General features: G+C 34.6%; 1 protein-coding gene across 3 annotated transcripts; it reads right to left on the bottom strand.

Moving 5' to 3' along the window:
- Positions 1–743: 743 nt before the first annotated feature.
- On the bottom strand, positions 744–27,481 carry LOC130896504 (UDP-N-acetylglucosamine--peptide N-acetylglucosaminyltransferase 110 kDa subunit). 3 transcript variants are annotated; one of them, XM_057804663.1, is made up of 10 exons: positions 27,331–27,481; positions 26,911–27,068; positions 25,397–25,607; positions 24,298–24,481; positions 24,166–24,234; positions 17,939–18,135; positions 6,509–6,793; positions 5,800–5,990; positions 2,581–4,309; positions 744–2,198 (listed from the first exon to the last, which is right to left on the bottom strand). In XM_057804663.1, exons 2-10 carry the CDS (start codon positions 27,029–27,031, stop codon positions 2,027–2,029), a joined length of 3,159 nt encoding a protein of 1,052 aa, XP_057660646.1. In that variant the 5' UTR covers positions 27,032–27,068; positions 27,331–27,481; the 3' UTR covers positions 744–2,026. The 3 variants fall into 3 exon arrangements, with proteins under 3 accessions (XP_057660646.1, XP_057660645.1, XP_057660647.1); XM_057804662.1 differs by having other exon boundaries at positions 26,911–27,025; positions 27,331–27,472; XM_057804664.1 differs by lacking the exon at positions 27,331–27,481 and adding an exon at positions 27,124–27,256.
- Positions 27,482–27,532: the final 51 nt, after the last annotated feature.

Below are 27,532 nucleotides of genomic sequence, written 5' to 3'. Positions count from 1 at the left end.
AAATGTTAAGATGTCATTTGTCAACTTTCTATTCGGCTTCAATCATACGATTTAGTCCTCAATAAGTTATCTTATATTTCAATAATAACGGGTGGTTAAGAGTTATCTTAAAGATAAATTAACAGATAAATAATAACATAAATTTTATATACTTTATTACGTCATTTAAAAAAAAACGATACTTTCGTAAATTCTCTTTCTTCTCTTTCAATTTGTTTTATCTTTATCACCTGCTGCTTAATATAATTTCCATTTTCAAAATGTCCTATTTTATATAAAAAAATATCGGTAAATTTTCTGAAAACGGGACATTAGAACTACTATGGAATCAAGGGAACTACTAATTATAACAATCATGCACTCTGAAATTAGCTAGGAGGCTATGAAAATGAAGTCTATTCTTCTTTTTCCAGTAACTCAGCCATCATTTTTATAATTACTCAGTTATGGAATATGTCAAAGTAAACTGTTGGCTATTTGAATGTAAATAAACTGGACAAATTAATTTAGTATATTAAATTTACCGAAATTTCACGGTTACAATGAATTTTAGTTTGTTATCGTGTTTCTTCTACGGATTTGAATAACAGCTCAACAATAATGTTTTTAGTCAATTGTGCCACGTCTTCTTACCTCATTATACTTATTTATATAAAATATCTTCAGGTTCCATGTTTGAATTCATGATTTTCTTCACCTTTATACCCAAAAATGTATTATGGATGAATAAATAAAACGAAAAATTTCCATCATTCATCTAAATTTATTATAACGCTTTAAAAATATACTCATACGTAAAGGAACAATCCAAAATGTCACGAATTCTTTTTTACATCTCCTATCACCCGAAAACGGGCGCTTCAAGTTTATAATTTGGGTTCTAAAAGATCCATATCAGAAAAAATTAGGGTTTGATTGGGGTTTTTCAACTTATTCACCATAAAATAATTTATTAATAACCTATCAGTATAAATTATAATGTATATATTCGACTTAAAAACCTATATCATCAAATGCACTTTACATTTTGTAGCCTAGAGCCCAAAAAAAATATATATATACAACATGAAGCACGTTATCAGAGCTAATTTTTTTACCAAAATGCAAAAGTACAATTCAAATATACAGCATGTCGCTATAATCGATCCACAACGTTCTAAATCATAAAACCGAATTTAATTTTACCGGTTTAGCCATTTAAAAAGTTAAAGTTGCTATATAGCGCAATCTATTAGACCTATTTGGTATTTTTAATGACATTTAAGTTGTTGACAAGGTTTTGACAGTTATATAAAAATGTATCACTGGGATAGGAGTTTATAGAGTATCGGCAGATATTCACCTAATGAAATCAGCACATTATCATCATCAATAACAATGGACGATAATTTTTTGAAAGTTATCAGCATCAATAACAATAGGTACTAATTTTTAATGCAGATCTAGAATAAGCAACGTAGAGTTTTTTTATGAGTAAATTTTAATTATTTCAAAAACTAGGGTAAAATTTAGATATTTTTTTAAAAGAATATTTCTACATACATGTTTCAAGTCCTATAATGTCATTAAAACCATAGAAGTTGTGGATCTAGTATAGCAAAAATAAAAATACAACAAAATGTTGTTAAAGTGACATTTGGTACTGAAAAACCGATAGATTCAATATTTGGTATTTAAAATTAACTGCCAACAATTACAAAAAAAAGTATCACAGCTGGACATTTATAGAATGTATTCTATCAATATATAGATGAGCAAGAATGGAATTGAAAGGATATATCGTTCTTAAATAAACTAAACTCGACGATCCAGTTATATTTCGAACAAAAATTTCCGAATTACAAACACATTCTATAAAATAGTCACACATTTCATATATATATATATATAAAAAAAATAAACAATCCTTGCGAAACTTTTGAAATGTAGCAAAGTCCCATTTTAAATAACCAAATTGTTCATTTTAACATCGAACCGACTAATGGAAAAACATACTCGTTTAAAAATCACCTGCCGCAACGTTTAGTTACTTATTTTTGTTGGCAGTTGTATCTGTAATGTGATCCGGTTTTAGTCCTGCGGAAAAACGTTCCCACATTTTGCTATAAAGTAATTCCAGACCTTGGGCGTATTGTTTGCAATCGAATAATGGTGAATACGTTCTCGCCGTCCAAACTTTATGCCTCATCGCTTTCAAACTGAAACACAAAATGTATATGTCAAAAATAAAATTAGACAAAGTGCAAAGCGAAACTCTAGTGCCCATTGAACCGCGAAAGATACAAATATTCATCTGAAAAGTCCCGTTGTGAATCAGATTGATCCGTTATCAATAAAACTCAATTATATATTACATATTAAGGGGTTGTTTTGACAGAGTTGAGGGGGGAGGGGGTTCGTGCCCATCGAGAGTTTTGCTTTAAAGTATCATTATGCCAAGTATCAGAAATATTTGCTGATACACAATTTCCATAATCAAAAATGATGACCGGGAGCTAAATTGAAAGGTAGAAGCTGAAATTAAAAAAGTGGATATATATTTAGTTAAAAAAAAAATGATTTACGTATGACGATACTTACTATTCTCTATCGGTTCCTAATCTAATAGCTATATCTTGATATTCCTGTCTCGACCTGGCGATCAATTCGGGACATCCCAAAGTATTAAGTTGACTAGCCGCCACTCTCGACGCTAAAGTTTCACCTGGCAAAGTAACCACTGGAGTTCCAGTCCACAAAACATCCATACTGGTCGTATGTCCGTTACACAAAGGAGTATCCAAACAAACGTCGGCCAATTGTCCCCTCCTAACGTGCTCCTCTTTAGCGGCGACGTTACTGAATATGATCTTTTCGGCAGGTAAACCGAGATGTTGCGCGGTATTCAATAAATTCGGTTCGCCGACAGCGGGGAAACGTAACAACCACAACACCGCGTTTGGTACGGCTTTCAATATGTTCACCCACATATGGAGAGTCATCGGATCGATTTTGTATAATTGATTAAAGTTACAATAGACGATAGCGTCGTCGGGTAAACCGTACTGTTGTCGCGTCGTTATAACGATATTTTGCGGTACTTCTTCTCCTGTAGCCGCTTTATTATTAGTTTGCGTCGTCGCTAAACCGTTTTGAACTACGACGCCGTTTAAAGAGGTTTGTATCTGACCGGAAGCTATCATATTTTCTATCGGTGTAGTCGTCGGTAATTCGGCTACTTTAAGACTAATTTCAACCGGTTTAGCCGCTTTTACTATCTCCTTTATTTCTTTAACGTCGGTATTTTCTACTAACGGCGATAAATCGGTGGCGTTTATTATAGCCACGTTATCGGCTAGATTTTGACCGGTCTTATCGCTAACGATCAAACGTTCTTTCAAATGAGGAAACATCTGTTTGTGATCGCCGACGAAATAAGTGTAAGGCATAAAAGCCAATTTTTCGCTATACTGACTCGCCAATTCTATCGGCGAGGTTACCGCGTCGGTGATTAAATAATCCATAAAACTCGCGCCGCTCGTTCCCGGGTATCCCAACCACATCACTTGAACCGGTGCCGGTCGTAAAGCGAATATTTCGTTTCGAGCTCCTTTAGTATATCCGTTCATATTTACCAAAATATGTATGTTATCCGCGTAAATTCGATCGGCGGCTTTTCCGTTACAAGGCAGAGACGATAAATCGATAAAATGTTCCGCTTCTCTGGATATTTTACTTCGGAATGTCGTACCGTCGTCTTGACTCAAAGCGTAACAAAATACTTCTACTTTAGTCTTGTCGTGCATACCGGGAACCGATTGCATCAAATGGGACGTCGGATGATTACCAAAATCGCTGCTCACGTAACCGATTCTCAAACGACCTTTCAATTCCGTGGAAAACTTGTACGCGTATTTATGTAGGACGTTGATTTTTTCCAAACATAAATTGGCGTGTCTAGCGGCTATAGCTTTTCGAAATTCGTGCGATAAAGGATACAACATCGAATGATGGGGATGCACCGAAGGAAGACGGTTCTTTTCTAATTGATCGGCGACTATATTCACCAATTTTTTCATTCTCGTATCGTAGTCCGTCCAATCGCAAACTATCTGCAAACAATGAGCCAAATTGCAATAAGCGTCCGGAAAATCCGGTTTCAATTTCAACGCCGTTCTATAAGATTGTATAGCTTCCGGTATATTTCCGGAATCTTTGTGGATGCTCGCTAGATTACTGTGCGCGTCCGCGAAAGCGGGATTTATTTGTATAGCGCGCGTATAACATTGGAGAGCACCTGATACGTCTTGCATTTCTTTCAGTGTATTTCCTACAACAAAAAAAAATTATTTAATACACTATATCGTTTGAATTGATTAGTCTTTGTTAGGAAGCGATTTGCTAACCACCTCAAACTGGTTATATTTGCCTAAAGGAATTTGATTGGTGAGTCATTAGTTCAATTACGATGGTATCTTAGTATCCTCTACCCCAACAGCCTTGAAGACTATTTAGTGTACGTTCAAGTTCTAAAAGCACCGGTTGACATTAGTGTAGCTACCAAGCAACGAGCAAGCAGATAGTTTTGCCAACAAAAGGTGCAACGACTCCATATTTTGGACCAGAGTCCTACTGTGGCCTCATGTCACATCAAAAATGAACTGAATGGATGATTGAAGGATCAGATGGAGTTTTATTCGAGAAACTCTCCAGGCATAAGATAATCGAAAAGATTCGTAACTATATCGGTTTAAAAGCCTGAGAAACCTTTCGTGGTGTCTTCTGATAACCAATGGCATTTCATCAAGACTTAGGTACCCTCGAAGGAATAGTCCTAACAACTTGGGAAATGGGATATAGTAGGCGTAGAGTGGCTGAATAGCCATAAGAACCTCCCAAACAATCTACAATACCTAAATCGGTCGATCGTTATAACTTTGTGATCTTTGTAACACTTCTCCTAGGAAGTCTGACTACTAGGGATATAGTTGGTATAGAAAAATCAAGTTTTAAGAACCTTTCATAATCCAAAAAAAGCACAGATTTTCGTGGGGATTTGCTGGATTATAGTGTTGGAGTAAATACCAAAAAGGCTCTAGTAAAGCATGAAAACCAAAGGAAAAACAATTTCCAATTCAGAAACTGATAAGAAGACATTTAGAATGGACTGAAAACACCGATCATGGACTGTTGGAAAAAATCATATCCACTATAAACTCAGTGTCAAATACAAACATTTGATGGAATATTTTGACCAGACCTGACCCCTTGTAATAAATTGATTGGTTGGAAAATAGTGTTAGAGTGAGTAGAGTGCGGAAAAAATATTTGAAAGTAGATCGGAAGACAAGAAAACCAAACCAAACTCAGAGAATGATGACAATATATTAACGTTGGCCAAAAAACATTGATCATGGTGTGTTGACTTGTACAAATACATCAATCAAGTATTTTTCGGTGAAAATAAATAATTGGTCTGGTAATTCACCCAATTCCAATCGAAAATTCATGGCATATTTTTAGGAAACGATGGTTGCTATGGTACCAAGCGTCAAATGGTTCAAGTCAAAGCGACTGATCGGATTCTCAAAGGACATAGGTCTTTGGTAACGTCAAATGGGGTCCTTGGTCACCCACATATAACTATGAACCATGGTACCAAGTCAATAACCAATGCCAAGAGGTAATTTCTGTCAAAAAAGGCAATAATTCACATCAATATATAAATTATTTAATCTGCTTATAATAAATAATGAAAAAAAATTGTTTTTATAGTCATTAATTCATTTGAAAAGCTTAATAATAAAAATTAACATTTACCCATATTAGAATAAGCATCGGCAAAAGTTGGTTGGATCCTGATGGCCTCTTTGTAATGCATAAGGGCTTCATTTAATTTACCCTGTTGTTGTAGAACGGACGCTAGGTTACTATGGGCTGCTGCGAATTCCGGAAATACTTCCAAAGCTTTCAAATACAATCTGGTAGCTTCTTCAATATAACCCTGTTCCCTATACACACACAAAAAAAATAATTTTTTTTGTAACATATGATTCCAGATATCGATCGAGTTGAATAAATTCAATTGCTTTCTAGATTTCTCTGGATTTTCAACATAAGAAGTCCTACAATGGATTTTTACTCGATAATCCACCTTAATGGTGTATATTTAGTGAGTGATAGATTTTGGATAACAAAAAAATTACATATCTTTATATATTGGATGAGCATGAGAAGGTAGAACAAGATTCGAATTAACTCGGCGTTAATCTGGATCATTTTTGGTAGTCAAAACGTTTCCCTTTAAGCAAATTTTTTATTTTAAGTCATCAAAGTTATGGATAATGAAGAAGAAAGCCATTCAATTTTCAAATCTCTCCATACACCGATCGCCAAAAGATATGTCCCCGTAACTATATTTTAAAAAATCTTCAAGGTTAATTTGAACAACGGATTTACAAATTGGACTTCCGTTGGACAAAATCTAATCGATTGACGGGTTTACAGGGAAACAATTGAATATAATCACCTCTTAATATTTGCTAAATTGTTCAAAGAATCGGCGTGGGTTGGACACAAACGTAAAGCTGTATTATAACATTCTTCGGCTTCGGAAACTTGACCTTTTTCTTTGAGAGCGTTCGCTAAGTTGCAATAAGCATCGGGGAAGTTCGGTTGAAGTTCAATGGCTCTTCTATATGTATCGATAGCCAAATCGATGAGTCCTTGTTCGTAATAGACGCAAGCGAGGTTCCCGTGTACGACGGCATTGTTAGGCGATAAATTCAATGCGCGTAAATAGGCTGCTACCGCTCTGAAATTAAATTTGCAATATTTAAATAAACACTCAACTAATAACAAAAATATTTGGTATATGATTTAATACAGAAAATTTCAATAGAAAGTCGAAATATGTTTCATAATAAATTGTTCCACTGGAATTTCCCTACACTACACCGGGGTGTAGGGTCTCTGAAGACGATAAGTTAGTTATCGAACGCACTGGAACCAACATTCAGCTCAAAATATGTTATGGAGAAATTGGAAGTTAGGGAGATTGAGGAAACTATAGGTATAGGTATTTCGACCAGTTATTTCTCAGATTATATAACCACCACAAGACAAAAAGAGAAAATACAATAAAGACGTGTAGGAAAGAGAGAAGATCAAAGATAAGACGAGAGAAATGGAACCTTACATAAAATAGCAAACGGAAGAAAGAGACGACAGATATAAAACAGATGTAGAAAAAATAGAAAAGAAAAGAGAAAAAGAGGAACAAAGAGTCAAAAAGGAAATAGAGACAGGGAAAAGAGAGTGACAAAAAGAGAAATGGAAATATAACAAATAGGAAGCAGGGAGAAGAGAATACAGGAAAAAGGGGGGGATGAAGGAGGACGAAATTTGGAAAAAGAAAATAGAGAAATGGAATACTATAAAACCGAAAAAAAGAGAAAGAAAAGATATAAAATCAGCTGTAGAAAAGATAGAGAAAAAGAGACGAAGAAGAGCGAAAAGAGAAAAGGGAATATAGATAGGGAAAAGGAGGAAAAGAGAAAAATGGAAACATAACAAATAGAAAGCGTGAAGAAGAGAATATAGGGAGAAAGGGAGGGGACGAAAGAGAACGAAAACAGGAGATACGAAAACACATAAATGGAAACAAGACAAAAATAAGGATACGGAAGGAAGAAAGGGAAGATAGAGGAAAGAGAGATGTAGAAAAAAGAAATAAGGAAGGAAAAATAGGGATGAAAAGGATAAGGAAAGTGAGAGATTAAAAGAACGAAATCAAAAAAGTGGAAAAAGAAAAATAGGAGCATAACAAAAAATAGAAAATGATAGAAAAAAAAAAGAAAAGATAGGAAAATAATAAGGGAGGAGAGAAAAAGTAAATAGATGAGAGACAGATTTAGAAAAAAGATAGAAAGAAGGAGAAATGCGTATGAAAAGAGTGAAAAAAAGAAAAATATAGGGAAGAGTAGATAAGGAAAGCGAAAGTTCGAAAGAGAACGAAAACAGAAAGAGGAAAGAACAGGTAAATAGAGGCGAAATAAGCAAAAAAAAAACACGGGCGAAAAAAAGTGGAATCACGGGGGAGAAAAAGAGAGAAATGGAAACATGACAATAAATAGAATACAGAAGGAAGAAAGATAAGATAAAGGAAAGGCAGATACAGAAAAAATAGGGATGAAAAGTGGGAGATTAATAGAGAACGAATTCAGAAAATGGGAAAAAGAAAAATAGAAGCGTGACAAGTGAGAAAGAGAGAGAGAGGGAGAAAGAAAAGACAGGAAAATGACAGAAAGAGGAATGAACAAAAGATGGACAAAAGAGAATGAAATCGAGAGAGAGAGAGAGAGAGAGGAAAAGAGAAAAATAAAAGCGCGTGGACGAAAGATTAGATAGAGAAAAGACGGTTGTAGGAAAATGAGAAAAACGATCACAATTTTCGGACGATCCTCGTAAATAGAGCGAAACACAATCGATGGCGATCAATAGAACAATAGAGAATAGATTTCAAAAAAAAAAAAAAAAATTACGAATAATCTGATTTATTGACACGTGACAATTAAACAATTAAAATTATCGATTCTTATTTAGATGCCGATTAATTTCGATGTTAATAAAGTTGTACATGGTACAACGATCGGACGTTCTATTGTAATTTTCTGTACTCACGTGAAAGGAATTTTTATTTTTTTTTTTTTCGAAAATGACGAAATAAACACCTTTTGATTTGTTCTTTGATCCAAACGAAGCATCCACCATCTCGACTATAACATTTATCGTCCGAATCGTAATTAGACGGTAATCGTATATCGATAATCGTATATATGACAACACTTTGAAATTCCATAAAAGCGGATATACCGACGCGTCGTCAGTGAACGTCATCCGCATCGCGAATAGAAAACTTACTCGATCCGAAATATTATTATCATAACAGCATCCATGCGTGTTAATTACCAAAAATTATATTTAAAAAAAAAAAAAAAAAATTATATATATATATTAGTGGAATATTATTTTATCATGCACACGAACGCGACTACGCGAATATTTTTTTGGGTAGATTCCAAATAGGCTCCGCTTTATGTATATATTCGCTCGATATAAATTTATATTTCCGTCCTCGTAAATTTCGTTTGACGTTATTTGGATTCTAAACGGTATAAAAAATTGTTTGTTTATAACATAAGCAAATTTATAGTTAACAATGGCGTTATAAACGATTCGACCTCGAAATTATTTTATGTAAAATTAACAAGTCTACGACTCTAATTCCGAAAAACGACTGACTGAATTCAGCTATTTACGTGGATAACCAAAAAAAAGGGGGAGGAAAAAAAGGGGCTGGGAATAAGGAGAAAAGGAAAAGAATCGAAAAGGAAAATAGAAAGAAGAGGGAAGAAAAGAAGACGAAAAAGGTGAAAGCGAAAGATTGACTAAAGAAGGGCAGGCGAGGGACAGAGAGAGAGAGAGAGAGAGAGGGAACAGCGAGAAAAGGAAAGGAATAGAAAGAAGAGAGACGGTGAAAGCGAGGATCAAGAGGAAATGATTGAATGAAGAATGGCAGGCGAGGGACAGAAGAAAACCAGAGAGTGGGAAAGAGACCTGGGAATAGCGAGGAAAATAGAAGAAGACGAAAGAGAGGGTCGGAAGTTCAGGCGATTAACAGAAGAAGGCGAGGTGCAGAAGAAAAACAGATAGAAAAGAAAGAGATAGAGTAAGGCGAAGGGGAAATAAAGAGAACGGAAAAGATAAGTAAAAAACAGAGATGCGGAGGAGAGCGTGAAATAGAAAAGAAATCAAGAGAGGCGAAAAGAAGTTTGACCAAAAAATCGCAGGACAGCGAAAGGACAAGAAGAATGCAGAGAGAGAGAGAGAGAGAGAGAGAGAGAGAGAGAGAGAGAGAGAGAGAGAGAGAGAGAGAGCAAAAATAGGGTGAATGGAAATGAAAATAAAGACAAAAGAAGTGACAGGGAGAAAGAGAAAAATCAAGTCACAATAATTGGAACTAGGTGGTGAGACGGGACAGTACAAAAAAGTGGGAGAAATTAAAAGAAATGAAAAAGAAGAACTAAACGCAGAAAGATAATAGAAGAGGAGATAAGGCAAAGAGAGAGAAATGAATAAAAACAATATCAGGAAAGGTGGTAAGAGAGAAGTGGAAGGGAAAGAAAAAAATGACAGATAAGGTAAATAAAGGTAGAATGAAGGAACAAAATAAGAGATTCGAGAAAACAAGGGCGAAGAGAGGAGTTTAAAGAAATGAAAAGAGGTGCAAAGAGGGAAATATTTAGAATAGGAAATATGGAAAAGAGAAATGTGATCGAGAACCAAATAAGACGAAAAAGAAAGAAAATCAGGAAGAAAGGATAAGGAAAAGACCGATAGAGGAAAGAAGGTAGTGAAAGAAAACTTGGGAGGAAAAGGGAGAAATGGAAACGCGAAAAAATATATAAAGCGAGAGGAAAAACGAGATGATAGAGAAAATGAGAGAAAAGAGAGAGTAAACACAAAATTTAGGAGACAGGGACAAGTGAGAGGAAAATCAGGAAAGGAGAAAAAAGAAAAAATAGGAAGATAGATAAAAGAGACAAAGATTTAGGAGAGGAGATAGTGAAAGAAAACAAAATCAGAAGAGAAATGGAAGCGTGGCCAAAAAAAAAAAAAGAAAGGGAGAAGAAAGGAAAAAAAACAGATGGAGGGAAAAATAGAAATAAAAAAATGACAAAAGAAAATAATAGAAAGTAGGGAAAAGAAAAACACAAATCGGGAGAGAAAAAAGGAAACGTCACAAAAATAGAAAGTGCGAGAAAGAATGAAAAGACAGAGAGAGAAGACAGATGGAGTAAATGACGGTTTAGGAAAGGAAATAATGAAACAAAACAAAAATCTCAAAAGAAAAAGAGAGAGAAATGGAAGCGTAACAAAAAATAGAAAGTACGAGAAGAGAAGATAAAGAAAAAAACAGGTGTGGAGGGAAGAGAGGAAAAAGAGATTAATAGAAATAAGAATAAAAGGCAAATGATAGAAATAGGAGATGGGGAGAAGTGAGAAAAAAATCAGGAGAGGAGAAAAGGAAGCGCGACAAAAAAAAAATAGAAAGCGCAAGGAATAACAAGAAGATGGAGAAAAGGTAAGAGAAAAAAATAAGGATAGACGTAGAAAAGGAATACAAAAGGGAAAAAGATAAAGAGAGTAGATAGAAAAAAAGAGAGATAGAATTCAGAAGAGGGGAAAAAGACGAAACGAAAATTGAGGAAAGAAAAAAATTGCCGGAATCCGGAAAAAGACAAAATCAAAATACGCGGAGAATTACTTCGAAATACGAGATTTTCAAAAAGACAATGTCGAAATGGCGCGCTGAACACGACGACAAAAAAAAAACTTACCTCGTGAACAATTTCGATTACGTTAAGTTACAAATATTATTTTGAAATGAGCGTACTAACGAAATTTGTAATTTTTCCATCGACAAATACATTTTATTTTTCTTTAATCGCGTTAATAAATTTATTGTCGATCTACGAAAGACTTGCGAAAAATTGTGTCAGTCGCGTATTAATCGCGTCAACCCTGTATGTACGTATATAATGTAATATGACGGAATCGGGGGTATTTTCGGTATAAAATATTCACAGCCGTATAAATTGGTTGGGTTCAAATAACTAGGCACAAAAATCGTAAATATTTCGACGATACGAATCGTCCGACTACGTGGCTGTTTACTTCATTCCGCGACGCACCCCAGGTCGGAGGGGCTTTCGCAGTCGTTGCCCGGCAACCTGAGGCTGCGCGCTATCATATTATACCGCGATAAAATTATTGTCTGCGGAGAATTGTCGTTTTTTTTTTTTTCGATTTCGACGCCGCTCGAAATCGCGTGTAAAATAATCGAAAATACCGCTAAACGCTTTTTTACGGTATAAATAATTTTGAATACAAAAAAAAATGAGGTTATGTTGATGTGAGTGAGTCAGCGAATCGATAAGTTCGAATGTATCGCACCAAAATTGTAACAACGTTGCCAGATTATCGATATAATATTGAAGTTGGAGAAATTGAATGGGGGATTCAAAAGTTTTCGAAACGTAATTTGGAAATTTTGATTTGAACGTAGAGAAAATAAGGAAAAGAAGATGATGAAACAGAACTAAATCAAAAGAAAAGAAACAAATTGAAACGCGACGTAAAAAAGAAAGTAAAAGACAAATAAAGGAAAGGAGATAATGAAAGAAATGAAGACGACGGAAATAGAAATGGAAGCGTGAAAAAAAAAGGAAAAAAGGAAAAAAGGAAGTTAAATGGAGGTGAAAAGAGGATCAAAGACAAAAAAAATTGGAGATAAGGAAAAGGGACGAAGAGCTGTGGAAAGGAAAAAAGATTGGAATAAAAAAGAAAGAGAATATAGAAACAAAAAAGGCAGGCGAAAAAATTTTTTACAACCTTTAAACATAAAAACCGCAGTTTTTGATCTGTCAGAACATTTTTTTCAATCATAATGACAATTTTTTTCAATCAAATGACAGTTCAAAAAATTTTAAGGTTAGGTCACCACTAATTAACGCCTCAGATTGGTTGGATCGCCTACTACTTAATGCCCTTGACAATCTCACACAGTACACCAAATTTGATGTTGAAAGGTTGCAAATTTCCTAAGTTTGAGGCTCTAAAAATCCTCAGGGATGCAACTCGGTTCCTATACGCTTCAATACTGTACCAATTCCTATACAGTACACCCTGTATATGAACAACTAATTAGTGTACATGCAGGAAGAAGAAGATTCGAGTTGAACCGGTTCGATGAGGTGGAGGTCGATTTGGATAAGAATATTGGAAGGAAATTGGAAATCTTGGAACCAAAGCTAAGCGAATGGATGGGAAAGGGGATCGAACCTCCTCTCAAGAGGGCTCCAAAAAACTTGAAATAGAAGGCAAGTAAAGGGGTTGGTGAACAAGCTAAAGATGTGAAAAAAAGGGACCGAAACTCCTCCGAAAAGGCCTCCAAACAGCTCGAAATAGAAGTCAAGTAGAGGACTGGTAAACAAACTAAAAATGCGAGTAAAGGGGGACTAAAACTCCAGTGGAAAGAGCTCCACAAAGCTTGAAATAGAAGACAAATGAAAGGTTGGTGAACAAGCTAAAGATGTGAGAAAAAGGGGACCGAAACTCCTCCGAAAAGGCCTCCAAACAGCTCGAAATAGAAGTCAAGTAGAGGACTGGTAAACAAACTAAAAATGCGAGTAAAGGGGGACTAAAACTCCAGTGGAAAGAGCTCCACAAAGCTTGAAATAGAAGACAAATAAAAGGTGGGTGAACAAGCTAAAGATGTGAGAAAAAGGGGACCGAAACTCCTCCGAAAAGGCCTCCAAACATCTCGAAATAGAAGTCAAGTAGAGGACTGGTAAACAAACTAAAAATGCGAGTAAAGGGGGACTAAAACTCCAGTGGAAAGAGCTCCACAAAGCTTGAAATAGAAGACAAATGAAAGAGGGGACCAAAACTCCTTCGAAAAGGCCTCCAAACAGCTCGAAATAGAAGTCAAGTAGAGGACTGGTAAACAAACTAAAAATGCGAGTAAAGGGGGACTAAAACTCCAGTGGAAAGAGCTCCACAAAGCTTGAAATAGAAGACAAATGAAAGAGGGGACCAAAACTCCTTCGAAAAGGCCTCCAAACAGCTCGAAATAGAAGTCAAGTAGAGGACTGGTAAACAAACTAAAAATGCGAGTAAAGGGGGACTAAAACTCCAGTGGAAAGAGCTCCACAAAGCTTGAAATAGAAGACAAATGAAAGGTTGGTGAACAAGCTAAAGATGTGAGAAAAAGGGGACCGAAACTCCTCCGAAAAGGCCTCCAAACAGCTCGAAATAGAAGTCAAGTAGAGGACTGGTAAACAAACTAAAAATGCGAGTAAAGGGGGACTAAAACTCCAGTGGAAAGAGCTCCACAAAGCTTGAAATAGAAGACAAATGAAAGGTGGGTGAACAAGCTAAAGATGTGAGAAAAAGGGGACCGAAACTCCTCCGAAAAGGCCTCCAAACATCTCGAAATAGAAGTCAAGTAGAGGACTGGTAAACAAACTAAAAATGCGAGTAAAGGGGGACTAAAACTCCAGTGGAAAGAGCTCCACAAAGCTTGAAATAGAAGACAAATGAAAGGTTGGTGAACAAGCTAAAGATGTGAGAAAAAGGGGACCGAAACTCCTCCGAAAAGGCCTCCAAACATCTCGAAATAGAAGTCAAGTAGAGGACTGGTAAACAAACTAAAAATGCGAGTAAAGGGGGACTAAAACTCCAGTGGAAAGAGCTCCACAAAGCTTGAAATAGAAGACAAATGAAAGGTTGGTGAACAAGCTAAAGATGTGAGAAAAAGGGGACCGAAACTCCTCCGAAAAGGCCTCCAAACATCTCGAAATAGAAGTCAAGTAGAGGACTGGTAAACAAACTAAAAATGCGAGTAAAGGGGGACTAAAACTCCAGTGGAAAGAGCTCCACAAAGCTTGAAATAGAAGACAAATGAAAGGTTGGTGAACAAGCTAAAGATGTGAGAAAAAGGGGACCGAAACTCCTCCGAAAAGGCCTCCAAACATCTCGAAATAGAAGTCAAGTAGAGGACTGGTAAACAAACTAAAAATGCGAGTAAAGGGGGACTAAAACTCCAGTGGAAAGAGCTCCACAAAGCTTGAAATAGAAGACAAATGAAAGAGGGGACCAAAACTCCTTCGAAAAGGCCTCCAAACAGCTCGAAATAGAAGTCAAGTAGAGGACTGGTAAACAAACTAAAAATGCGAGTAAAGGGGGACTAAAACTCCAGTGGAAAGAGCTCCACAAAGCTTGAAATAGAAGACAAATGAAAGAGGGGACCAAAACTCCTTCGAAAAGGCCTCCAAACAGCTCGAAATAGAAGTCAAGTAGAGGACTGGTAAACAAACTAAAAATGCGAGTAAAGGGGGACTAAAACTCCAGTGGAAAGAGCTCCACAAAGCTTGAAATAGAAGACAAATGAAAGGTTGGTGAACAAGCTAAAGATGTGAGAAAAAGGGGACCGAAACTCCTCCGAAAAGGCCTCCAAACAGCTCGAAATAGAAGTCAAGTAGAGGACTGGTAAACAAACTAAAAAAGCGAGTAAAGGGGGACTAAAACTCCAGTGGAAAGAGCTCCACAAAGCTTGAAATAGAAGACAAATGAAAGGTTGGTGAACAAGCTAAAGATGTGAGAAAAAGGGGACCGAAACTCCTCCGAAAAGGCCTCCAAACATCTCGAAATAGAAGTCAAGTAGAGGACTGGTAAACAAACTAAAAATGCGAGTAAAGGGGGACTAAAACTCCAGTGGAAAGAGCTCCACAAAGCTTGAAATAGAAGACAAATGAAAGGTTGGTGAACAAGCTAAAGATGTGAGAAAAAGGGGACCGAAACTCCTCCGAAAAGGCCTCCAAACATCTCGAAATAGAAGTCAAGTAGAGGACTGGTAAACAAACTAAAAATGCGAGTAAAGGGGGACTAAAACTCCAGTGGAAAGAGCTCCACAAAGCTTGAAATAGAAGACAAATGAAAGGTGGGTGAACAAGCTAAAGATGTGAGAAAAAGGGGACCGAAACTCCTCCGAAAAGGCCTCCAAACAGCTCGAAATAGAAGTCAAGTAGAGGACTGGTAAACAAACTAAAAATGCGAGTAAAGGGGGACTAAAACTCCAGTGGAAAGAGCTCCACAAAGCTTGAAATAGAAGACAAATGAAAGGTGGGTGAACAAGCTAAAGATGTGAGAAAAAGGGGACCGAAACTCCTCCGAAAAGGCCTCCAAACAGCTCGAAATAGAAGTCAAGTAGAGGACTGGTAAACAAACTAAAAATGCGAGTAAAGGGGGACTAAAACTCCAGTGGAAAGAGCTCCACAAAGCTTGAAATAGAAGACAAATGAAAGGTGGGTGAACAAGCTAAAGATGTGAGAAAAAGGGGACCGAAACTCCTCCGAAAAGGCCTCCAAACAGCTCGAAATAGAAGTCAAGTAGAGGACTGGTAAACAAACTAAAAATGCGAGTAAAGGGGGACTAAAACTCCAGTGGAAAGAGCTCCACAAAGCTTGAAATAGAAGACAAATGAAAGGTTGGTGAACAAGCTAAAGATGTGAGAAAAAGGGGACCGAAACTCCTCCGAAAAGGCCTCCAAACATCTCGAAATAGAAGTCAAGTAGAGGACTGGTAAACAAACTAAAAATGCGAGTAAAGGGGGACTAAAACTCCAGTGGAAAGAGCTCCACAAAGCTTGAAATAGAAGACAAATGAAAGAGGGGACCAAAACTCCTTCGAAAAGGCCTCCAAACAGCTCGAAATAGAAGTCAAGTAGAGGACTGGTAAACAAACTAAAAATGCGAGTAAAGGGGGACTAAAACTCCAGTGGAAAGAGCTCCACAAAGCTTGAAATAGAAGACAAATGAAAGAGGGGACCAAAACTCCTTCGAAAAGGCCTCCAAACAGCTCGAAATAGAAGTCAAGTAGAGGACTGGTAAACAAACTAAAAATGCGAGTAAAGGGGGACTAAAACTCCAGTGGAAAGAGCTCCACAAAGCTTGAAATAGAAGACAAATGAAAGGTTGGTGAACAAGCTAAAGATGTGAGAAAAAGGGGACCGAAACTCCTCCGAAAAGGCCTCCAAACAGCTCGAAATAGAAGTCAAGTAGAGGACTGGTAAACAAACTAAAAAAGCGAGTAAAGGGGGACTAAAACTCCAGTGGAAAGAGCTCCACAAAGCTTGAAATAGAAGACAAATGAAAGGTTGGTGAACAAGCTAAAGATGTGAGAAAAAGGGGACCGAAACTCCTCCGAAAAGGCCTCCAAACATCTCGAAATAGAAGTCAAGTAGAGGACTGGTAAACAAACTAAAAATGCGAGTAAAGGGGGACTAAAACTCCAGTGGAAAGAGCTCCACAAAGCTTGAAATAGAAGACAAATGAAAGGTTGGTGAACAAGCTAAAGATGTGAGAAAAAGGGGACCGAAACTCCTCCGAAAAGGCCTCCAAACATCTCGAAATAGAAGTCAAGTAGAGGACTGGTAAACAAACTAAAAATGCGAGTAAAGGGGGACTAAAACTCCAGTGGAAAGAGCTCCACAAAGCTTGAAATAGAAGACAAATGAAAGGTGGGTGAACAAGCTAAAGATGTGAGAAAAAGGGGACCGAAACTCCTCCGAAAAGGCCTCCAAACAGCTCGAAATAGAAGTCAAGTAGAGGACTGGTAAACAAACTAAAAATGCGAGTAAAGGGGGACTAAAACTCCAGTGGAAAGAGCTCCACAAAGCTTGAAATAGAAGACAAATGAAAGGTGGGTGAACAAGCTAAAGATGTGAGAAAAAGGGGACCGAAACTCCTCCGAAAAGGCCTCCAAACAGCTCGAAATAGAAGTCAAGTAGAGGACTGGTAAACAAACTAAAAATGCGAGTAAAGGGGGACTAAAACTCCAGTGGAAAGAGCTCCACAAAGCTTGAAATAGAAGACAAATGAAAGGTGGGTGAACAAGCTAAAGATGTGAGAAAAAGGGGACCGAAACTCCTCCGAAAAGGCCTCCAAACAGCTCGAAATAGAAGTCAAGTAGAGGACTGGTAAACAAACTAAAAATGCGAGTAAAGGGGGACTAAAACTCCAGTGGAAAGAGCTCCACAAAGCTTGAAATAGAAGACAAATGAAAGGTTGGTGAACAAGCTAAAGATGTGAGAAAAAGGGGACCGAAACTCCTCCGAAAAGGCCTCCAAACAGCTCGAAATAGAAGTCAAGTAGAGGACTGGTAAACAAACTAAAAATGCGAGTAAAGGGGGACTAAAACTCCAGTGGAAAGAGCTCCACAAAGCTTGAAATAGAAGACAAGTGAAAGAGGGGACCGAAACTCCTTCGAAAAGGGCTTCTAACCTAAAAAAAATTGTAATCTACGTCGACATAACCTGAAATAAAGAAAATCTTACCGGTCAAATATCCTGGCTTCCTTCAGTACGTTGCCCAGGTTGATGTAAGCGTCCAAAAAATTCGGATCCAAACCGACGGCCTTCTCGAAATGATGTATCGCCAACCAGATTTCGCCTTGCGCGTTAAAAACACATCCCAGATTACTCCAGGCGACGGCAAAATCAGGTCTAGTTTCGATTGCCTTCAAGTAACAAGCCTAACAAAACAATGAAACGTTATCAGACTTGTCGGCTATTTGTTCGTTTTTTTTTTTTTGAAGTTGCAAGCGCTCCAATTTTTTCACGGAACCTCTAGGAAAAAATAAAAATCGCCAAGTGTGCGTGGTAAGATCGCTGACGCAAAAAAAAATCGGAAAGAAAATAGATTACTCGATGGTGTTGCGGTTGATTCGCCGTTTGGTGTGAACCGTGCTTAAACGAACATTAATTTTCATGTAAAAATTTTTAGATTTGTTCCCCCGTATAATTTTGCCCGTTCTAACAACAGATTTTCGAATATTTTATTATGATATTGGGATGATTCGTAATCGATATCGTATTACGTAAATCCGCAATCTAAAAATACCAGTAAACGAAACAAAAAATTTATTTCCAACAGAAACTCGAAAGAGACGATCCAAATGACCTAATTCCGGGAAGATTTATTCCGTTGAAGTTCGGAACGAGACGTATCGATTTGTTACATGACAAACAAATTTTGTTTATATTACCATGTGCATGAATTAGTACGAAATCTTTGTCAACAATGTTGTTGTTGTGGGACTGTGGCAATCAAACACCAAATTGTATTATTTTCAATATATTATATTCCAATCTTTCGAACGACTAAGTATTTCAATTCATTTGGTTCAAAAAAACAATTTTATATACACAAAATATGGATTTTGTTGATTTTTGTTGCTATTCAATCGATTTCAAAATTGAAATCTGTACAATTAAAGGTTATGTTAGTTTAGATCGTTATGAATAACGTCGAATTTTGATAGATTGTCGTTAAAAATGTAGATTTTGAAAAATCAAAAATTGGGCATAAAGAATTTCAATTTCTAAAAAACAATTTAATACAAACCAAAATCAATAAACTCCGTATTTATGTGTTATATCATTTTGAATGTAGTTTTTTTTGAAACAAATTACATGAAAAAATTTTTATCCCACAATTCTCGATCTATTAATGTAAATAATAACAAATTCGCAGTTGAAAGCTGTTCAAAACTCCCTCAAACTAATTTTTATATAGCCACCAAGATTTTGAGCGAAACATATGTTGATAAACAGACCTCGTATATTAAAAAAGGAGAAAAAAATACCTCGTATAGAGAAAATACAAACAAACCTTGTATATTAAAATTATTAAACACACCTTGTATACTGAAATTACTAAACACACATCGTATATTAAAAGAGTAAGTCCTGTGTACCGAAATTAATAGACACGCCTCGTATATTAAAGTCCTGTGTACCAAAATTAATAGACACACCTTGTATAGTTAAAAAAGATAAAAAATTCCTCGTATAGTGAAAATGTTGACAAACGGACCTCGTATAATGAAATTAAGAGACACCCTAAATATCAAAAAAAGCACCCCTCGTATACTAAAATATAAACACTTTGTATACTGAAATTATTGGACACACCTCGTATATTAAAAAAAGGAAGGAAAAAAAAACACCTTGTATACTGAAATTATTAAACACACCTCGTATATTAAAAGAGTCGTAAATTCTGTGTACCGAAATAAATAGACACACCTCGTATATTAAATGGTCGTAAGCACACTTCGTATACTATAACTTAAGGAATGCACCTCGTATACACGCCCTATATATCAAAAAAGCACCCCTCTTATACTAAAATATATACTTGTATATTAGAAAATAAGTAAGCCCTGTATATTAGACACATCTGGTATATTGAGAAAGCAATAAACACTCCTCGTATATTAAAAGATAAATAGGTGCACCTTGTAAAACAAAATCTCGTATTTGGGATAATTAATAAAATAAGAATTTATAAAACGAACCTCGTATACTATAAAACAAAATATAGTTATATTATGGTTTTTTGTTAATATTTTTTATATTTTACGGATTCACACTGTATATTTAGTGAAATGAAACGTTTCCCAAACAGCCGAATATGATCGCATCAACAATTTCGCATTCCCCGGTAATCTATTTTCAATCAGCGGCGTTATTACAAAAAAGATGAAAAAATTTATTTTAATATAAAAATAAATTACGTTACGCCATTATCTAAATTACGTAATCGCATAATTGAACAAGTGAAAATAAAAACGAAAACAAAAATGACGCCCGGGCGCAAATGACGCATAGAGGTCCCCCAAACTCCGTTACCTAAAAACAAAGACCAGTGCCATCCTGCATTTTACTACTTTACCTGACTCTTCGGCCAATTGGTATACGCTTATATGGCTGCCATCTGTTGACAAAATCGACCAAATCTGCCACATACCTATTTATCATACAGCAACATAGTAATAGTTAAAATTATTATATATTCTCAACTATACAAAAATAAAAATTTCGGAATTATTTTGAGATGAGTTTTAATTTTTAACCAAAAAACATGTTATAAAAAAAATTTCCGAAAAACGAAACTTTCTATAATAATTATAATGAAAAATAACTGCTAGAGAATAAAAAAATTTGGCAACAATGTAACTTATAGTACCAGTGAGAAAGAGAAACACGTCGGGTAATTTTGTTGGGGGAGATAGGGGCATTTTAAAGTGGAATATTATTTTTTTTTAAATGGTTCTGATATAGGAGAAATTTTTCACTGAAGGGGTGCTGAGAAGTAGCTAAGTGACCTTTATGACATGTTAGTAAATTAATACAAGGAAAAATATCTGTATTAACTTAAGAGGATTGGGATTTGTGAGGTTTTCTTAGAAGATGCTGCTACCTCAGAAAAGACCTAATCGCATTTCTAACAGAAAATGATTTGAGAAAGAACGTGTTCTATCCCAGATAATTTTGGAGCCTGAACTGTCTTGGGTGTACAAACAATCTAAAGTCACAGTACGACATCACATAAAATCATTTTATTCATCTAGGGGATCACAACTAAATCTCTTTTTAATCCCCATGCTTCATAGAAACCGAAAAAACAGTCTCAGTTTTCGGTTCTAGACAAGGTATATACGAAGTGTGATCAAAAATTAATTAATTAAAAGTGAAATATTTGATTTAATATCGTTAACTAGCGAAACAAATTGAACCATTTCTTTCCAAATGACTCTCATCTGCACCGTGTCATTTTTGAGTCCAACCAGAAGTGTCCCATGGTACTAAATCTGGCATATAAGGCGGATGTGGACTGACAGATTCGTTTTGAAGTTAATTTATAGATATTTACGAGGGGATATATTAAGTTTCGTTCGATATAACGAGTCAAAGCAGGTTTAATATTAAAACTCGCCACAAAATATTGAAAAAAACTGAATGATTTCGAAAATAAACCAATACGATTGTATAGGCCATCGTACAAACCATCAATTGATATTTATATGCGAGGGACATTTTTAAATTATTTAAAGTAAAAAAAAATTCTGTCTCAAAATTGTCCCATTCATCTATAACCTTTAAATAGTGTCAAATCATCATCAAATTTTATGATACGGTACTGTACTATATTTAACGATCCCTCCTAATACCTCAAAGTTGCTTAAAATTAATTCAAAATTTTAATTTTCTCCATTATTCTTAGTAAAAATTCATAAGCCCCCAACGCACTTTTCTCTATTAATTTTCCAAAGAAAAAAACGTTGCCAGATTTAGCAATTGGAATTAAGATTCAGGAAATGAGGTTATGAACGCCAGTGGAAACTTCCAGTGGTCTTTTGGGGATTGTTTTTCGAAATTCAAATCGGGCAGATGAATCAAGATGTTCCGGGATGGCCGGGGAAAAGTCGAAGACCCCATTTCTATTAATTGGACAAACGGTTGATGGTACAATTTACGGGGAAGTGCTACAATGATTAAAACAGCTAACCTACAATCCCGCCAGATTTATTTTTGTTCCCTCAGCTCAATAGATCGCTGAAAGGATAACGATTTAACCCCGGAAAACATTAGAGTCGTTACAAAGGTATTCTCGTCGAAACTTGCCAGGAAATTTCGATTGCAATTGTATCCGATCAATAAATTTTTCAAACCGAGGCTTGATGAATTACTTTACGGACATACCCTGTATATTCACTGGTGTTTATATATGATTTTTTTACAAAATTTACAAAAAAGCTTCATATTGGTACAGAAATTATCTTTATATATAGAGTGGTCCCATAAATGGTGTAAAAATATCTAAATTACAAAAAAAAATGTCAATTTGCAAATTTTTAAATGAATTTGACAATTATTTTGGAATTTATTTTTATTAAATTATGACAAGTCCGTCAATTTTGTACAGAAATCATGTTTATATATAGAGTGGTCCAAAATTTACAACTTTTTAAAGAAATTTGACGTTTCGAAAAACTAATTTTTATCAAATTAGGACAAAAACTTCATATTAGTACAAAATTTATGTTTATATATAGGGTTGTCTGAAAAAATGATATAAAATTAAAAAAAAAAGTTTAAATCGGATAATTTTCATTTAAATTTATGTCTATAAGAATAATTTGATGTAAATCTATGATTCGCTAATCAATTTTGAGGTTTGTACAACAAACTATTACAAATCTTTTACAAATCCACTTTTTTTGAAAAAAAAAAACAACTAAAATATTTACTGTAACACATATAAGAACAATTTCACGTATTTATTTTCGATTGGCTAATTATTTTGTAAAAAAAATACTAAAATTTACGCATATATAGCAACAAACAGTAAATAATTACAACTAAACGGCACTAAATGTAATTATTTACTGCGATATCTGAAAAAGAAAAAATCAAAAGTGAAACTACATTGATTAACAAAATTAAACGGACCAATAACGAAAATATCAATTAACAAATTCATCAAAATATCAAAACCGATCAAAAAAATTTCTTTTCCGATAACTGCCAATCAACAAGTCTCACCTTTATCCAACTAATTCAAACATAACAACTCAACGCCACCAAGACACTTTTTTTATGTTTAAAAAAAATAGTTATCTCGAACCAATTTGAAAATTACTGCGCATATTTGGGTTACATAAGAGAATTCAAGGTTATGTGACACATTTACAACTAATAAATTCAGAAATAAATATTTAAACCGTTAAAAGTTGATATAGAATTTAAACGAAAGGATAACGGAAAGATTTTAACATGGGGGCACAGTCCTAGTAACTAAAAACGACCTACAATAGCTCAAAGTAGGAATTCAGACAATAAAAAACGAGCCTTCAAGAAGAATATAACGAAAATGTAAAACAAATACTCTATACTATACTATATATTGTAATAATTCTTCTAATTCTTATCAAAATCACATCTATATAGTGTAATAAATGGGGGCTTAACCACAATATAATCTTTATTCACATCTATATGGTTCAGTTTAGATACTCTACTAGATGAAAGAATTAAGTTCGAATTTCTTGTTAAATCCTACAATTAAGCAGTCAAATAAACAAAAATTTCAGTAAAAAAACTCTCGGAATGAATTATTAGTCCAAAGAAGACAATAACAGTGAAAAACAATGTTTTTAGAAACAAATTTAGTATACACAATAACATATGAGAATGGAAGTCATCAGGGGACTGAAGAGGGTTAAAAAACGGACGAAACAATATTTTTTGAACAAATTTAGTACAAAGAAGAACGTATCTCAAAAATGGAAGTCATCAGTGAACTGAAGAGGGTTAAAAAACGGACAAAACAATATTTTTGAATAAATTTAGTACACAGTAGAACGTATCGTGAAAATTGAAGTCATCAGGAGACTGAAGAGGGTTAAAAAACGGACGAAACAATATTTTTAAAAACAAATTAAGTACATTAGCGTTAAACTTTCTCATACCAACATTTTGCGATATAAAAAAATTTCAAAATTATTTTGTTATTCGTTATTGAATTCTCTTACATTTGCAATTGCATAATTTACGCTTTCAAAAAACTACGCGAAACGCATTGTACAAAATAATGAGCCAAATATTTTCAATCAAACGTGATAAATTTTCAAAAGTGGACTGCTATCAAATTTTACCGATAAATGAATATTTCGATCGAATATATATTTGTAATTTCGAGGAATTTCAATACTCACTTTAGCCTCGTCTAAACGACCTAGAGCTTTTAGAAGATTTCCCAAATCGCTACGAACACAGTAGAGATCCTGCAAAGAAAATTTTTTTCTCCGTTTTGTGCAATCGAATCGTTAAATTTGAATAATACTAACTGGTTTGTATTGTAAAGCTGTTATGTAGGCCTGTACCGCTTGTTCCATATCACCCGCAGCTACTAAAGCTGCAGCCAAATTAATATAACCGTCAATGAAATCTGGTTTCAGTCTAACGGCATGCCGATAATTTTCTAGGGCCTCGGGTAATTGACCCCTTTCCTTATATACATTCCCAAGATTACTGAAACAGCACCATCATATGTTTTTATTCAATTAACACATTATATTTACCATTCAAAGATAAAAAAATGTTAATACAACAAAAAAATCAAAATACAAGGTTTTTTTTCAACCTCCAATCGCTCTCGCACTACAAACTCCGCAATTGTTGACAGTCAGGCGTCAGTCGGCGTTGTGCTACTATTTTTTACAGGCTGAAGGCAATAGTGCTGAAGAAATGAGGCCTATTTGAAATAGAAGAAGATGAGGATCTTTGCATTTAGAGCTGTGCGAGGATGGCGTCAACCATACAGTCCATACAGTCCAACAAAAACCATACTGAACACTCTTTTTACCCTAGCACTCACAATAACACCATCCAACACCCGTTTCGATAACCTAGTTATCATCTTCAGAGAGTGCAGGTAAACTTGGTGTTATTGTGAGTGTTGGTGTAGTGGTAGTGTAAAAAGAGTGTTCGGTATGGTTTGAAGCTGTTCAGCAAGATGACGGACGAAGATAAATGTACAGGCAAATAAAACTGAAGGCACTAGTTAGAAAATTCAAATATACATAATAACAGAACCGTAAATGGCATATCATGAATATCAAGAAACAAAATATTATTTCAAATTTTGTTATTGACTTTATTTAATCTGGAAAAAAAATGTTTTAATGTCAATCTAAACGTCAGGGATAATTTACAATCAAAATAATCAGCTTTGGACACATCATGTTATTATTAGTAATGATAAAGTTGAGAAGGGGTGAAAAAAAAACAAATACCATCATATTTATTAGTTAAGTGTAGTGTAAAATAATGGTAACATTAGACCTGATTATTGGAAATAATCCACCGAACAACAAAAATGGTAATCAATAGATAAAATATGGTATAACATGTTATAGAATATTTAGGAATAAAAAATTTACTTACCTATAAGCTTCAGCCAATAGAGGATTTTGTTTAATTGCCAATGTACTGAATTGAGCAGATTTATCTAATCTCCTACATTGAAAATGTATACTTGATAACAATAAAAGAACGCCCGTATTTGTTTGATCTTGTCTCCATAATTGCATACAATGTCTTTCGGCGTTATCGTAATCTCCAGCTTGATATTCACGATGAGCAAGTTCTAATAATCCTTCAATGTAAAACACAAATCTTGTATTTCGGCAAATAAAAAATACCAACTTTGAAATATTGAATTTTAAAGGTTTTTAGGTTAAGTTAGGATTATCGTTCTTCGTACCTTCTTTGGAATAAATTTCACAATTATTTTTATCCACCAAAGATTTGTTGAAATTTTGGTTTTTAAACTTATGTATCATTTTTGTCTTAAGTGAGTCAAAAAAATGAACATTTTCTATTAATTTGGAGAAAATGACAAAAATTTTAACTTTTTCAATATTTTTAATAATTTGTAAGAAATGATATTCAATTGTTTCTGTTAGTTTTTGTATAAACTTTCTAAAAAGACGACATACTTGAAAAAAAAAACATTTAGTACACATTTCTGAGACATATAATGGAATTTTTTATATTTCCAAAGTAAATCTGGATCTAGAATGTTCCATATGGAGAAATTATGTCTCTAAAACACACTAAAATGATACAAAATATTCTAAAACGCTCCAGGATGGTCTGAGATAATCTAGAAAAAACTAGAATATTCCAGATTGATAAATTAGGTCTCTAAAATGATCTAGAATAATACAAAATGATAGAGAATATTCTAAAATGTTCTGAAACTACCTAGGTTCACACAAAAATGTTTTAGAACGACAAAAATCAAACGTACACAGTTCATGAAACAATTTAGAAGTATCTAGAATGTTCTAGAACAATCTAGAATCTTCCATGTTGATAAATTAGGTCTCTAAAATGCTTTAGAATGATCTAATATATTCCAAAACGATCTAGAATGATGTGAAGTGTTTATAAAACCATCTAGCTTGATACAAAACAAACTCAGGCGACCTAAAAGGTGGGAAGGTTCTTATATGTTCCAAAAGTATCTAGATTAACGCGAAAATGTTCTAATAGGGCATAAATAGATGTATACAGTTCATAAAACTATTTAGAAACATCTATAAGTCCCTAATATGATCCAACATATTCCATAGAATTATGTGAAGTATTTCAAAACAATATATAATACTACAAAAACATTTCAAACGACCTAGAAGGATCTTAAGTTGTTCTAAAACGACCTAGACCTTCGAATAACCAAAAACAATAATCAAAATATCAATTTTCCGAGTTTCCAAACATTTACCGAAAATTTTAGTTTAAATTTAATGATTTATGATTCAAACTAATTTTTCCCTTAAATAAATCTTCAATCAATATTAACTACAAATAAATTTTACCTCCATATGTGTTTATTATAACAAATTGATGAATTAAAATTTTTATACATGCAAAAATTAAAAATATGTACTCACCAACTGAAGACATAGCAATAGAATCATTCATTTTCAATATTAGCGGGCTTCCAAATGAGAATCCCTTGTTAGAAGAATTTATTTGATTATTAGCATGCACTACAATCCGCTGGCCCTGCATTTCAGAAAGATAAGATCACTTTCAATTTTTATTTATTCTGAAAAATTAAATGAGAAATATCAAAATAATATGGGCTTCAATTGAATCGTTACCGTCAAACTATCGTTTCAATTGAATATAACTTTCACTGTAATAAATAATTACGATGAAAATTAAATGAACATTTTGTAATTGGTTTGGAAGTTTCCATGACAGAAATATTTAAAATGGCTGTTTTCCGACATTATATATAATATAATTAAACGTCAAGAAATATAAAACAATACAAAATGTTTACTTAAAATTGTATTATTACTTACATAGAATACGTAGATTATTTATTCTTATGATATTTTTAATAGAAGTAGTTTAAATTCACATTACTACAATAATTAACTTCACTCAATATTACTTCACGCCAGTTGATCACCACCAGTAGAAAATCGAAGGGTGAACGAAGTATCACAGAATATATTAACTGTCACTTTGGATCATTTGATAGAAACGTGCAAAGTTTCTGCA

This window comes from Diorhabda carinulata, chromosome 7 (genome assembly GCF_026250575.1).
Source record: "Diorhabda carinulata isolate Delta chromosome 7, icDioCari1.1, whole genome shotgun sequence".
NCBI lineage: Eukaryota > Metazoa > Arthropoda > Insecta > Coleoptera > Chrysomelidae > Diorhabda > Diorhabda carinulata.
Note: the sequence above shows the minus strand (reverse complement) of the source record. Positions and strands in the feature narration are given on the sequence as shown.